The 13,041-nt window shown below is 47.4% G+C and overlaps 3 protein-coding genes across 4 annotated transcripts in view; 1 reads left to right on the top strand and 2 right to left on the bottom strand.

Moving 5' to 3' along the window:
- The window catches only part of LOC143152282 (sodium/potassium/calcium exchanger 4), a 24,160-nt gene extending 19,637 nt beyond the window's left edge, over window positions 1-4,523 (bottom strand). Inside the window, exon 1 of the mRNA XM_076322227.1 lies at window positions 4,513-4,523. The gene's annotated coding sequence lies outside the window, so the exon portion shown is untranslated. The remainder of the gene's footprint in view (window positions 1-4,512) is intronic.
- On the top strand, window positions 2,448-13,041 carry Hk (potassium voltage-gated channel subfamily A regulatory beta subunit hyperkinetic). Of its 2 annotated transcripts, none has more exons than XM_076322230.1 (9): window positions 2,448-2,583; window positions 3,852-4,102; window positions 5,750-5,963; window positions 6,680-6,807; window positions 6,934-7,140; window positions 7,221-7,318; window positions 8,126-8,182; window positions 8,284-8,490; window positions 8,890-13,041. In XM_076322230.1, exons 1-9 carry the CDS (start codon window positions 2,459-2,461, stop codon window positions 8,989-8,991), a joined length of 1,389 nt encoding a protein of 462 aa, XP_076178345.1. In that variant the 5' UTR covers window positions 2,448-2,458; the 3' UTR covers window positions 8,992-13,041. The 2 variants fall into 2 exon arrangements, with proteins under 2 accessions (XP_076178345.1, XP_076178344.1); XM_076322229.1 differs by having other exon boundaries at window positions 8,281-8,490.
- LOC143152308 (uncharacterized) lies at window positions 4,509-5,072 on the bottom strand. Its single transcript, XM_076322277.1, has 3 exons — window positions 5,000-5,072; window positions 4,769-4,906; window positions 4,509-4,681 (listed from the first exon to the last, which is right to left on the bottom strand). Exons 1-3 carry the CDS (start codon window positions 5,070-5,072, stop codon window positions 4,509-4,511), a joined length of 384 nt encoding a protein of 127 aa, XP_076178392.1.

The following is a 13,041-nucleotide window of genomic DNA, read 5'->3' as shown; positions in this document are numbered from 1 at the left end:
CCCGGTGCGTGAGAAAAAAAAAAAGAACTAAAACGAAAGTACACGGTTTCATGCGCGAAGGCCCCTTTGTACGTGCCCCCTCCTCTCGGCCGGGAGGATCGATCGCGCGAAAATACCGAGCCGGTCGCGAGACTTTGTTTCGTCGTCGTCGTCGTTGTCGTCGTCGTCGTCGTCGTCGTCGTCGTTGTCGATGAAAAGTGGAAAAGCGTGCCCGTATTCGTTTTCGAGTCGCGCATTTTCCATGGGAGGGTGAACAAAGGGTACGGTGGTAAGGGACAGAGGTCTCTGTTTCGCCGTAGGGTAGACACGGTGGCGAAGGGAAGGGGTAGAACGGAGCAGAGGGCAGAGAATCGGGAGATACTATAATTCCGAGAGGGACTCGATGCGGCAAATGCGGCGAATGCGCTGAATGCGTTGAATGCGACGTAGGCAACGTCATGCGCTCTGAAAGCGACCGCAACCCTTGCGAGCGTAGGGGACGAGGCTGCTCGTTTCCCCTCCCCACTCCGTCCGTTTCGCTCTGTTCCCCCACCACGGTCCACCGCACCGTCTCAGAGGGTGCTGCGCGGCACACGGTGCGAACGGGTTGCGCGGGCGCAGGCGCGCGCGCCTTACGGCTCGATCGGCTCCGTACGCGTACTCGTAGAAGGATATCGCAGAGGTAACGGTGGTGTTACGGTGGGCACGGTGGGCACGGTGGCACGGAGGCGGCACGCACGCTCGCTAGCACCTCCGCCGCTGGGGAAAAAAGAGGTGGGAGTCGCGTTGTATCGAAGAGGAGTTGTGCAGTGTTGCTTACCACGTAGGAGGTATAACACTCACCCCCGTTTCTACGAATAGGATTCCTCAACGAAACCAACAATTTTTACCCGGACAACTTTATTACGTTCATCCCTGTCGTTTCGGTGTTCCTTTCATTTCGACCGTAACCGTGTACCCTGTTTCCGTAGTCGTTGTCGTTGTTCGCGAAACTGTTGTTTTACACCGTAACCCCGGCACGTTCGTAAGGAAACGGGGCGCGTGTACATCACACGTATACAGAGACGGAGGCGCGCACACGGTTATAACACGGGACAGAGAACCGATCGCGACGGAGGGCGAGAAACATCCAACCGAAACGAGGATCGCTAAAATAGTACCCGCCGCGTCGAATGTTCTTACGTGGCACGGCACGCGATCGAGAACGAAGGTTAATGCTGGAACTGGCGCGCAATACCGAAACGCAGCCGCGATTCAACGCTAGATCGAAGTCGAAGCCGAGATCGCGATCAAAGCCGAAAACCAAGAAGAAGTTGACCACCGTGGTGGAACCGGAAGCGGAACTGGAGGCAACGTTGTTACCGCTGTCGCGCGACAACGGATCGAGAACGGAATCGACGACTCCGACGAACGCCTAGCCCCACGGAGATAACGGAATTCGAAAACTCGATGGATCGGTGGACTAGAGCCCGGTGAAACGAGCACGACAGTGATTACGTTTCTTTCGTCGGTGAACGTTTCGCACGAGCTGGCTCCAGGAGAGTCCCAACAGGCAAAATAATAATTGATCGCGGGGCGAACGTAACATCGCCGACAGGGGCCCAGTTGCCCCGGTTTCTTGCGCACGGTACAGCGATCGTATTCCACATATCGAAAGCTCATATCGACCACCGTTCCGTATCGTAACGGCGGCGTTCAAGAAAGAAAAGTGGTGTGTCTCTCTCTCTTTGACTTTTCACTCGCGCGCGACGATACACGGGTTTTCTGTGCCCAGGGGGGAGGCCAGGAATACGAAAAGAAAAGAGAGGAGAGGAGAAAGGAAACAAGAAAACGGGGTAAACGTTCACCGTTCCCATCTACCCGGAGATAGTCGCTGAACCTGTACTCATAACTTCTTTACTGTGGTGCCTAAATAACTTAAGTAAAGAACAAACTAGTGCCTATAATAACGTATGCGCAATAAAATATATATATCATAAACGTTAACGCAACTTCGAAACATATAATATTAAAAAAATAAAAAAACAAAAAAAAAAAGAAAAGAAAAAAATTACACCAAGCTCGCAGCGATTCTTGCGATCGAATGATACACCGGAAGCAACCGATCGCCCCCGTCGTTCACCGATCGTGGATATCCACGTTGTTGTTGTTGTTGTCGTCGTTGTCGTCGTCGTGCCACCGATCGTAACGAAATCGACGACCATATACGACTACCACGACGACGATGCAACGTGACACCGATCGGTTCGTTGGCGAACTATGAGGCACGGGTCCCGGGAACGAGCCACGGCCAACCTCGTACCGTTTCACGGACAAGGGAAGAGAATTTAGAGCCGACCTTCCGCAACCGTGCTCGATCGATCTATTTTATTGGATCCTCCTTCTCCCTTTCGTCGTATCCGACCCCCGAAATTCTCCACGTTACTTCGAAGGCGCTCGTGGGCGCTCTTTCCGGTGTGGTATTTCAACGTACACGACAATGTCTCGTTTAATGCTGTGCAATCTCGGCAATACGTCCACGGCGGGGAACGATACGAATAACAATGCGAACACGAACAGTAGTATGGAGGATGACGACTATTACTCGCTGCCTACTATTTATCGGTGAGTAAGATTTTCACCAGCTTTCCGCTCCGTTTCGGAAGATAAGCCCAGAAACGATCTAACGAAAAAAATGCAAATTTACTTTCCGTTAAAATAATCTGTCTAAACGGATCAGTTCGTTCCGTAACAATCCGGTGTCGACGTGTTCGGAGATCAGCTCGACTTATGTATTTTACGTAATACCTACGTCGGCTCGATCGGAGATGACAATTTATTGAATACTCGGTGGAATTAAATTACGACGGGCTCGGATAGAATCGGAACCGAAGAATTACTCGACACGTTCACCACGTCGCGAGGAACCCCATCTCTGCGCAACTCCCGCGTGGATGCACGTGTATAGATCGAAAAATCGGTTCCGGGCAGAATCGGGGAATATTCATCGACATCGTGTTCTATCGCGAGGAGCCATGGGAGATAATTATCGGTGGTTGATTTATGCGCCGAGTAACCTTTTCAAAGGTCCCTGAATACGAATACGGTGGCATTCTCTCCGATTCTAGAACGGTACTCGATACTACGTCGTACGATCGTCCTCGGCTCGTATTTCAATTTTTCGTATACCGAAAAATCGTGTTTTCGTTACACAACGTGGAATTACGCGTACGCTCGTGACAGAGGTAAAAATTTACCATCGAGTGAATTATCGCAATTGCGCGTGATTTTCCATCGTCGCGTTTATCTATCTTCTCCGTCGAACCGATATCGAACTCTAAAACGCATCAATCTTCGGTTCGAAATTTATGCAGTATCGATGCACTTCAACGAACAGTTCGCAGCCGTTCTAACGACGGGAAAAAAAGAAAGAAGAATATCCCTGTTCGTTGCGATCGATCGCAATTTATCTCTCTCCGTCTCCGTGGTATTTTATCGACCGGTTCCGACGACCGCCGAAAACGATTCGAAAATATCGCGACGTAAACGCCATCGACGGCTTTATAAATTTCCTCGTTGATTTATAAGCGTGCTCGTAGGCAGCGGAGACCTTTAAATCTCTTCATCCTTCGCGTTAAATTAAACTTCGGGTGCAGAACGCGCGAGAGCGGCGGCGGTGGCGGTGGCGGCGGCGAGTTTCACAGCACCCGTGATCGTTGCGAAAATTTTTCAATCTATTTTCAGTCGATACTTGACGCGAACACACGTAAACGGACTTTGACGAGAACGATATATCACGGTGGTAGGTGTAGTCATAAAGGTTTTCGCGTGGTTGTATCGAGCCTTCAGATCGATCGTAACCTATTAATACTTTGTATACTTTGTGCGCGCAGCTGCCGTGCACCTATAGCGAGTCTGGATTGCATGGAAGAGTTCAACGGCGGCGGCGGCGTCGGAGGCGGCGGCGGCGGTGGCGGCGGCGGTGTGGACACCGGCGTGCACTGCAGCAATACCGCTGGAACGAAGGAACAGCTACTGACTAACTGCATTGCCGCACAAGCGCAACGCTTACAGCATCCTTCGCCAGGTATTCGCTACCGCAACTTGGGCAAAAGCGGTCTACGTGTTTCCAATGTTGGATTAGGTACGCTGAATGTTTTCCCCCACTTTCGTAGAGTCGAAAAAAGAAAAAAAAAAAAAAGAAAGAAAAAAAAAACGAAACCAAAAAGAGAGAAAAAAAGAAAAATCGGAAAAAAGAAAAAGAAAAGAATCTTTCGCGGCTACCCCCGTCAGTAATTTCTTTCATTCTTTCGGTGTGATACGCTTCTTCTTCGCACTCTCTGATCGCTTCGGACTATGGTACGCTGAAGTTCGCTTGTCTCGCGAGTTGCAATATTCGTGAAAGTAGCCGTTTCTCCGCTACCCGATAGTTCTCGACCGAGAGACGTTTCTCCACGCTTACGTTCTCCTTCTCGATCCTCTCCCACCGATACACACTCTTTCCTTTTCTTTACCGTTTCTATCCGTTCTTTACCCTGTTCCACGTTTGCTTACCGCTTTACGACGCTTTCTCTTCTGCCAATACGAGCGCATGCAAGCTTCCCGCGATGTCTGGTCACGAGCGAGACGTTCAAGGTACGACACTGACTCTCCGGTTGTCGCGAGCTCGGCAGATGTGCCCACTCGAGAGACGGACGAGATTCAACGTCGACTCCGCTGCAACCTGAGAGACAGTACCGTGAAACGGTCGTGTTTGTGTACGTAGTCACAGTGTTCGAGTTTCGCGGGATCTGGTTTCGTGGAGACGAACCGTGCTGGGAGTGTTCAAGGTACGACACCGACTCTCGGGTTGTCGTCAGGAGACAAGTGGAAAGTGTCACTCGAGGTAGACGCGAAGTAGAATGTGATACACGGTGAAAACCACTCTGTCGCAACCTGAGAGACGGTACTGGATGACGATTGGGTAGGCGTACACGTCACTCGATGCTCGCTGAGTAGCCAAAGACGCATTTCCTAGTTCAACCGAGTGAATTTATTGTACGCTGTTTGTCCCCGTGCAGTAGAAATTGCGAGTAAACGGAGGAAAGAACGAAGGGATTAACTCTTCGGGGCATAGTCGCTGATCGCGCGAAACGAAACAAAATAACTAAAGTTATACGATCGATTAATTGGATACTTAATTACGAGAATGTTAACAATATCACGGTGCGTAGAATGGATCGCGCGAAACGATACAAAATAAGTGAAGTTAAACGATCGATTAATTGGATATTTAATTATCGAGAACGTTAACGATCTCACGGTGGAAATTGTACGGAGTTGTTTCAATTTTTCACGGTGGGTTGAGAAGTGTCCCGTGCACATCGGGGTATTAAAAAGGCGGGACGTTTCCTAACCCACTGTTGTGCCCCGAAGAGTTAAAAGCAGCGAAATATAAAGAACGGGAAGGTAGAAGACGGCGATTAAGGCAATTGTCAAGAGGGTACAGTAGTTACGCGCGTAACGTTTGCGAAAGCACGTAAGAGTAGCAGCAATTTTCCAGTGATCTCTGTCCAACCACCCACGAGAGAAGATCAAAGGTAAGCGAGTATGCGCATCGTTTCGCTAACGATCCTCGGACCCGGTATCCATGTTGCGCGAAGAGAAAGCGGTAGGTAGAAGCGAACGAGATGATTTTCCAAAAAGTTGCACCGCAACGACGACTTCGGTTCGAAAGGAAATGGGAAATTGAATTTTAAAGTTCCACCTGGATGTAGACGTGTTACCTAACGGAGTTGCTTTACGCGTGCAGGTACATGGACGACTTTTGGCATTGGAGGCTGCACTAGCGAGGAGGCGGCCGAGGCTGTGGTCGCTCTCGCCTACGACAGTGGCATAAATGTGTTCGACTTGAGCGAAGCCCACAGTGGTCACCGGGCGGAAATCCAGTTCGGGCGAATTTTGTTGAGGCGCGCTTGGAATCGTTCCAGCTACGTCGTCACCACCAAGATATACTGGAATACCAAGTGAGTATGATCGTAACGCGACCTTGTATCGAAGTCAAATAGGATATTAACCCTTTCGAGGCTGGTGGTGCGCGGTTGTCGTTTTCTGATGTTCAACGCACTGGGTGTTACAGAAACGGTCCAACGCGGTATAGTGTGATTTCTTGCGAAAATGAAATACGGAATTCAGTGGAGAATCGAGTATGACAATTCCTGGCGTAAGTGCGCGTGCTGGTTCTACTTTGCCAGGCGTGTCTGTCCATTACACGTTGTTTCTACTCGTGTCGGTGTAAACATTCACGGACGAATGGTATTATCCGTTTTAACTGGTTATATAACTCGTTAAAAGATAGTAGGATCGATGGAACACGGATAATGCTATACGACTATATTTACAACCACGAAGGGAAATAGAAATAACGAGTAATGGACAGACACAATCGCCAACCGCTACCGAATTATTTACTAACGTTCGAAATCGAGTGTCTCGCGACGAGCTTAGATTTCGTTCCGCGTTTTTTGTTCACTGTTGCGCGTAAAATCGTCCACTTTTCGATTCGTACCTTCTATCTCGAAAATATAATCTTCCAAAATTGTACCGCGTTCGAAATTCCAAATTCGAAAGGGTTGCTCCACGTAGGAATAAAATGTAAATGTACGATGCACGAAGTAGATACAGTTGCCGGATTACTCGAAAATCGTAAGTTTGAAACGTACTCACGGAAATTCGATCGCAGGGCAGAGGGTCGAGGATTGTCGCGCAAACACATCATCGAATCGGTGCAGGCGTCCCTGGTCAGGCTGCAGCTCTCCTACATCGACATAGTGATGATTCACAAAGTCGATCCGATGTGTCCCATGGAAGGTTTGTTCTCCAATTGTGTAACGATACGTGGCGAAAATTCGCGCGCGTTCGCAGCGGTCGCACGTTGTTCGTCCTCACTTTCGTCTTTTTTTTTCCTTTTTCTTCAGCTTCTTGTTCCTCTTTCAGAGATAGTGCGCGCTATGAATTACGTGATAAGCAAAGGATGGGTGATGTACTGGGGAACGTCACGTTGGACCCCGGTCGAGATCATGGAAGCGTACACGAATTGTCGTCAATTTAACTGCGTCACACCGATCGTAGAACAAGCCGAGTATCATCTGTTTTATAGAGAAAAGCCAGAACTCTATATGCCGGAGTTGTACAACAAAATAGGTACGCGATAAACACAATAGATTCTAATTTCACGATCGACGATACTGTGGGTGTTTCGATAAAAATGTCTCTCCTTGTAGGAGTGGGTCTGATGGCATGGTCCACGGTCACGATTGGTATGGTTTCTGCGAAACCAGAAGATTACGGAGTCTCCTTTTTGTCGAGATCTTCTTACAAGGTAACGTTGCTGGACAAAATTTCCAACACGAACGATAAATTTAAGACGGTGTTCCGATTCAGAAGATCCGAAACATCGATTTTTCGATCGTTGCTCTTGAAGCCGTAATTGTTTTCTCGAAATTACGTCCTTGAAGCCTTAACTTTATCGCAATCCGATAAAACTACGAAAAACAATTTAAAAAATGTGTACTTTTATCCACTTTCGAAATGGCCTCCGATCGCGATAAGAAATGAAAGAAAAACATGTTTTATATGTTAATAAGTGTTCGCACACGGTAACCGCGTTTAAAGTGGTTGCATTTCAAGCACTGGAAACTTATCGCTTTTAGAGTCATCATTATTCGTTGTCGGTGAAACTATTACGTAATACAAAGAAAAAAAAAAACGAACTTCCGCAATATACGGGAGTTGTACACCGCGCGTATAATTTCAGAAGGAATACCGTACCGATTTCAAAAGCACATTAGTCTTTCGATTTGGATATTGCACAAACCGAGGACTGAGAGACGATGAAAATAGTAAAGTGAATCACCAACGCTCGTGTACGAATGATAGAAAAATTTTAATCGGTTGATTTGGATATTCAAGAAAGGTCCAATCAATGTCATCGGTTAGACGGTCGACACCTCGTGGAACATCGAGAATAATTGCTGAAAATTTTGTTTGCTTGACGTTTTTCGTTTACGAAGATCGTTTCTAAACCGACCATCTGGATCGGAATAACAGCTTAATCGTAACGTTTACGACGCCAGATACAAACGATAAAAGTCCTCGTGACTAAAATTAAAAACGTTTACGATTTCAGAATAAATATTCGTCGTTCAGTTGGACGGAGGACGAAACGCAATCCTTGTACAAAGAGGTGCGTAGGCTCGATACCGATACGTTTAAGTGTACAATGCAAATAATAGATAGGAGGTGCAGCCTGTGACCGTGATCGTTACCTTCGTTGTGTTTCAGCAGGAATATGGCTGGAAAGAGAAGACCGGTGACGACGAGACGCGAAAATATTCGGACAAATTACGGGACGTGTGCGCCCTTGCGGAACGACTCGGTTGCTCATTCGGGCAGCTGGCCATTGCGTGGTCCTTAAAGAATGAAAGTGTTCAGTGCCTTCTCCTCGGTGCATCAAACATAGATCAACTGTACGAGAGTCTACAGAGTTTACAGGTAATTTTCTTATTAACAAACTCAACAATTTATGTCCTTCCTTCGAGAATTCTCGGCTACGCTCCGACATCAACACGTTCACCGTCACGTCAGTTTTTCATACTTAAGGATGACCACGATGTTGAACCGTGGTACAGAAAGTAAAGATATTGGATAATTCGTCGATGTACTTGTTACTTCGTAGTATCATCGACGAGAGTAATTTAATGATTTACAAGTATCAGCGTTCCTGTTTCGTGAACGCTTTAGAGAATTCGAGTTACCGGATCAACGAAATGAAAACGTTACCGTCCGAGCGTGTGAATCGGTGCAAATTTGATTTTATTCGTGTAAAAATAACCATCTTTGATTCCGTTTCGCGACACCGTTACTCGAAACTGATCCACGTCACTTTTCCAGCTGATCCCGAAATTGAACGCCAACATAATGAACGAAATCGAAAGGATTCTCGACAACAAACCGTCCCGACCACCGATGATCTCGACCCTGGCGCTCAGATGACAATCAATTTGCCCTCACGGTAGCGGTGGGGGCTCGCTAGAAGACGGTGGCAGCCCGAAGAGCGAGGGCGCCAACAGCCAAGATCAGGAGCAGACCAAGGAACTGACCGGCAAACTACCGTTCTGCGAGATACAATGAAACAAACACGCGGACGCGTTTACGTATTTGTTCGTGCATACTTTGATCACGGTCGAATCGACGATCCGGATCGAGCGGAACCGAATCTAAGAGAAACCAAAAAAAAAGGGAAAAAAAAAACAAAACACCGAAAGCAAAACTAAAAACGACCCGGGACAAGCCGTGCAGACAAAGACATACACGTACACACACACACACGGCTCCGAAGAAGCAAGGATGACGACGATGGGAAGAGATCTTTTCCAATTTTTCGTGCGACCCGCACGACGCGCGAGAGCGCTTTTCCGCTCTCGAATGAATCGACGACAATACTTTACGATTAACGGTTACGGTCACGGTTAACGGCCGCGATCGCGTTTATAATTGCATTCGATAATTAACGTCGAACGTTGCGAGCGGGCGAACGCGCACCCCCCAACCACCCCACCACCCAAATCCTCCAACACGATTTTTATCCATCCCTTACCAACGAAGCTAACGCGATTTTCTTTACGCGATGCTCGTGGTAAATGTACGTGGCCGTTGATAAATGATAAGATTCGCAATGGCGATCGGTTCCCACCGGGTGGGATAATTTTCGCGTCGCCGTCAGCTTCTTTTTCGTTTTACGGAACGAGACGACGCATACCCTCCGGAGGTTTTTGCTACGAGAGTCAGTCCCCCGAGTCGAATCCTCGCTCGCGATTCACTGCGCCAAGTGTTCATTAATGCTAAATAGTATGATGTAGCCGCCATCCGTTACGGCCGTAGAGAACGGTGTCATCGCAACTACTGTTTTCCGCTCCGTGGCATTCGTTACCCGCCGTTTTGCCCCGTTGTCCACGATTTCCTCCTCCTGTGCTCGTGAGGGAGAGGCGGTGATTTAAATAACAGTTTTAGTCCGCGCGCGTGTTTCGAGCCGGAGCACCGACGCTTGCCGCGAGCAAACGTACGCGAGCATCTCGCGGACCGGTTTACAATCTAGTTTTTAAAACGCATCGATCACGTGACAATTAACGCCCGGGTCGTTCACCGACGCTACGTGGCCGAGAATAATGGTCGTTCCCCCCTCTGGTCCATTTCCGTGTACGGTTCGGGGCTGGAAAAATGACTTCCGGATCGAGAGGGACGCGGTACGGGGTGAATGCGAATAACGGTCGAATCTTTTCTCGCGGGACATCGAAAACCGTCGATTTCCCACAAAAGTCATCTTCTCAGCTGCGCACAGTACTACGAGGAACCGGAAAGGTGATACTCGGATCGAGTGGAATACGGTACACCGTGTTGCGAAAGGAGTGTATCGATTGGGAATTGATACGTAATTTCCTCCAGATGTCATCTTCCCAACTGGGCACAGTACCACGAACAGCTGAAAAGATGTCGTTTGGATAAAAGGGGGAACGTAACACATTGTGTGGGAAATGTGTGACAGGCGTCGAGAAATGTTTCGCAGGCCTTCGAGGGCCATCGGTTCCTTCCACAGGTCATCTTCTCAGCTGCTCACAGTACGTAGAACGTGTGCAACTCTCGCCGTACTCGTTCGGTTATCGGAAAGGGACAGTCCCCCGGCTGGTCGTGCACAGTCGGAACTATTCGGTCCCGAGTCGGAGACGGACGGAATTTTAACCTTTTCGATACAGTGGTATTGGTCGCGAATGTACGATCGTGGAGTAATCAAACTTCCGTTACGAAGCGAAACGCTTGCTACGAGAAAATTTTGTCAAAGAAAATTCGAACAGACAACTACGCGCATGACTATAGTCATCCGACGGGTGACCGTAGCCCATCGATGGGGTACAGCGAGTGTCCTGGACGATTCTAGTCACCGTTAACATCGAAAGGGTTGTTTCGAACGACGATCGAGAAAATTTTTATTTTCAACGCGTAACGTGATTCAAATTTCGACGAACAACGGGTCGGAGGGTCGTTCGAAATTTGTACGCATTTAGGCTCGTCTCCGTTCCGTGGATCGGACAGTTCGTTGGCCGGCCAAAAATAGATAGGTCAAAACTACGTAGACGGTTGTAGATAGGCAAATAGATAGACGCGCGTAGTCGAGAAATTCATAGTTAGGTAAGTATGTAAATAAGTAGATAGCGATAGGGAAGCACGGAACGACGGTAAGTGGATAATGGAAAAAAGAAAAGACAAAAAAAACAATATGAATAACACAGGACGAATATCCGCGATTGCGCGCGGTACCGCTCCATTGTGGGACGAACAGTGAACGAAAACGAGAATCTCGCGATTCGTGTTCGTAGTCGATCGGATAGCGCGGCACAGCCACGAAAACGTTTCTACTCTACGCTTATTTCGTATTTACGTGTAATAATTCGGCGGATTCGTTACTCTGCTAATTCACCATTTATGCTACAAAACGGGCGTCTTCTCTCGCGGGCCGGTTCTTTCAATTCGAAGAAGAAACGAGGGAGGAAAAAAAGAAAAAAAGAAAGGAGAAAGAAAAAACGAAAAAACCGTCCTTACGGCGCGGCGCAGCCTCGTGAAATCATCGAGAATCGAGTTTCGCGCATGCGCGCTCGCGTGCCGGCTCAAATTTCATATTTCTCGGACAACCATGCACCATTGCGCGTGTCCGTGCCGTTTGATGCACTCTGCATCCAATGGGGGAAGAGACTTTGCGCGCGGAATACTGTGTTAACGATCCGATGCGTTGAAATTTTGCCAATTAACGTATAAACAATTACGAAGGGGATCGAGTAACTCGTTGCGGAGTGTAAAATTGAAATATTCATACGGTCGCTGCTGTCGAGGATATATACACGTATGCTTTTACCGATAATAAGTGACAGAGCCGAGAGATTCAAATCGCACGAGAACGAGTTGAAAAGTTCGTACCGAAAAGTTTGCTATTTTTTGGAACAACGGAGAGAGATTCGATTTCGAGGAAGTTTATAGAAACGGGATTGCAAATCGTTACAAACAATAAAGGATATCTTACGAAATATTATTCGCTATTGCGTCCATTTGTGTGAAACTAGATACCGTATGAATATATTTATTCCTGACCAGGAATCTCGTTATTAAATAATGTATACATCGCGTAAGAGTTACCTCGATCGACCAAGATTTAACGTATTACTGGTTACTAACATATTATTCCGTAAGCGTGTCGTTGTCGCCATTCAATATCGAGCGCCTCCCGATGCACGGATACTTTTTACGAACATTGTTGAGATGCACGATGAAACGGACAGAAAACGGTTTAAAGAGCGAAGAAATAAATACTAACGATAAATGCTTTGAATGAAAAATCTAATCGGCGATCGAATTTGAAAGGAAATATAGACCAGATTAGTCGGGAATTATTTACGATCGTTGATGATCGGGCGCGTTGTTGTCGCAGATTAGGTGAGATCGGTATTTGACGACTTTCTTAAATCCCAAACGTGTTCCAACAGTGATAGAGATCTCGTCGGAATCGGCTCCGATAGGTAATCAATTAAGTGTCGTTCGGCCGATACTAAATATCGATCAAATCGGTAAGATGCGTCGATATTACTATAAACTTCTTAACCACCGATTTCCGATACGTCGCGATCCAATAAACGTTTTCCACGAATGTTTTTATCGAAACGACAAAAAAAAGAATAATTGCGAGAAACATTCGCAAACACGATGCATTCGCCCCACGATACCGACGAAACGGCGACACATTTCACGGATCCGTGCGTAAACCTGGCCGAAAAAAAGAAAAAAAGAAACTGTGCAAATTTGCGAAACTCGTCAAACCGTCGTTGAGTTCGTCGTTTCGTCGTTCCTGTTTTACGAGTTGATTGTTGAAATCTAGAAACCCTTATCGATCGCGCGTCACTTTACGAACGCGAACGATCGAGAAGAAACGTAAAAAAAAATAAAAGCAATGAAAAAAAGAAACCGATCGAAAGTGGGACAAGTGCGTGGCGGAGAGACATA

Source organism: Ptiloglossa arizonensis, chromosome 10 (assembly GCF_051014685.1).
Source record: "Ptiloglossa arizonensis isolate GNS036 chromosome 10, iyPtiAriz1_principal, whole genome shotgun sequence".
NCBI lineage: Eukaryota > Metazoa > Arthropoda > Insecta > Hymenoptera > Colletidae > Ptiloglossa > Ptiloglossa arizonensis.
The sequence above is the reverse complement of the archived record's forward strand: the minus strand, read 5'-3'. Positions and strand labels throughout refer to the sequence as shown.

Bases quoted from the DNA above. Each gene is read 5' to 3' on its own strand.
- LOC143152308 (XM_076322277.1), bottom strand. From the start codon at position 5,072: ATGCCCCGAAGAGTTAATCCCTTCGTTCTTTCCTCCGTTTACTCGCAA. The intron at 4,907-4,999 runs GTACAATAAATT...ATCGTCATCCAG, and splicing joins ACTGCACGGGGACAAACAGC to TACCGTCTCTCAGGTTGCGA. The intron at 4,682-4,768 runs GTTCGTCTCCAC...ACTGTCTCTCAG, and splicing joins CCTTGAACACTCCCAGCACG to GTTGCAGCGGAGTCGACGTT.
- Hk (XM_076322229.1), top strand. From the start codon at position 2,459: ATGTCTCGTTTAATGCTGTGCAATCTCGGCAATACGTCCACGGCGGGG. The intron at 7,319-8,125 runs GTAACGTTGCTG...TTACGATTTCAG, and splicing joins TGTCGAGATCTTCTTACAAG to AATAAATATTCGTCGTTCAG. The intron at 8,183-8,280 runs GTGCGTAGGCTC...GTTGTGTTTCAG, and splicing joins CGCAATCCTTGTACAAAGAG to CAGGAATATGGCTGGAAAGA.